Source organism: Oryzias melastigma, linkage group LG6 (assembly GCF_002922805.2).
Source record: "Oryzias melastigma strain HK-1 linkage group LG6, ASM292280v2, whole genome shotgun sequence".
Classification (NCBI taxonomy): domain Eukaryota; kingdom Metazoa; phylum Chordata; class Actinopteri; order Beloniformes; family Adrianichthyidae; genus Oryzias; species Oryzias melastigma.
Genome location: NC_050517.1, coordinates 28,400,086 through 28,401,189, shown reverse-complemented (window position 1 = coordinate 28,401,189; position 1,104 = coordinate 28,400,086). Strand labels below are relative to the sequence as shown.

The following is a 1,104-nucleotide window of genomic DNA, read 5'->3' as shown; positions in this document are numbered from 1 at the left end:
TGAATTTCCGGGTGTTTTTATTTAAATAACTGTGAATCAGGATAGTCAAAAAATGCTCTTTGAAAATGATTGTGTTTGTGACGTAGAAAATACAGTGGCCAGGTTCCCTGCTCCGATTCTGATGCATCCACTTGTAGACGACTAGGAGCCACGTACAATATCTTGGCCTTTCTCTTCCGAGGTGACATCTGGCTCGAGATAAGAAACGAACCTGTACAACAACAAAAAAACAAAGTTCCGGTTACATAGCACAAATGCTCTCTATCACTCTAATCACTCCATAACCTTTAAAATGTTATTCTTCATCTTCTGGACAAAAACAAGCAGTAAGAGGTGAACTTTCTCTCTAAATTTATGAGCATTCACTGAGAAGCATCCATCTACTCGAGGCCATAGATTGTCTCACATCTCAAGCGTTGAGGTCCTGGAGAAAATGCATTACCTTCCACCCTCGCAAAATCAGGCCAGAACCTTCGTTGTCACTTCCTGGTAGGTCTACAGCGATTGCAACTCATCGACAGCGATTAGTCCGAGTCGGTCTGAGTCACATTTTTAGAGAAAGTACTGTCAACCAATCAGGAGTGAGCTTGTTTGAAGCTCACACCACTCCCACTAGAAACGGCGCGGAGGAATCTGGCAAACGGCAAGGCGGGGCCTGCGGGAGCCACATGCTTTTACTGAGGCATCTCATGGGTCAGTTTATAAATTGAATAACTGGCGGTAAAGAAAAAATATCTTTAAAAAAATTGGATTAGAAAGAACCTGTTAAGAAGGAAGCATCAGACCAAGAATGGTTATTCTGACAAATAAAATGACTGAGAAATAACTGCCTGTTTCTCAATGAAAGTCTATGAGACTTTGGCCTTTTTGCAGCCCGCGAGTACTTCCTATTTGAAACAAGGAAGTTGGGGGGTTTGAGCTATCCATTGTCATTCACGTCAATGTTTGAGACGGTAAAATTAAAGAAGATGCTCCTGAATAGCTCTGCATTCCTATGGCCTAACAGCAAAGGCTGCTAGTCTGCGTTTTTTGACAAAACCCTCTGCATTTATTCGGACTTGGGACCGGCACATTGAAGCACTGTATTGTGCTCCCTTGTGGTTG

At 42.7% G+C, this 1,104-nt stretch overlaps 1 protein-coding gene across 1 annotated transcript in view; it reads right to left on the bottom strand.

The window, feature by feature from the left end:
- LOC112151879 overlaps positions 1-1,104 on the bottom strand; it is a 2,891-nt gene continuing 1,787 nt past the window's right edge. The window contains exon 2 of the mRNA XM_024281000.2: positions 1-211. Coding sequence (XP_024136768.1) covers positions 142-211 — 70 coding nt within the window. The 3' untranslated portion in view covers positions 1-141. The remainder of the gene's footprint in view (positions 212-1,104) is intronic.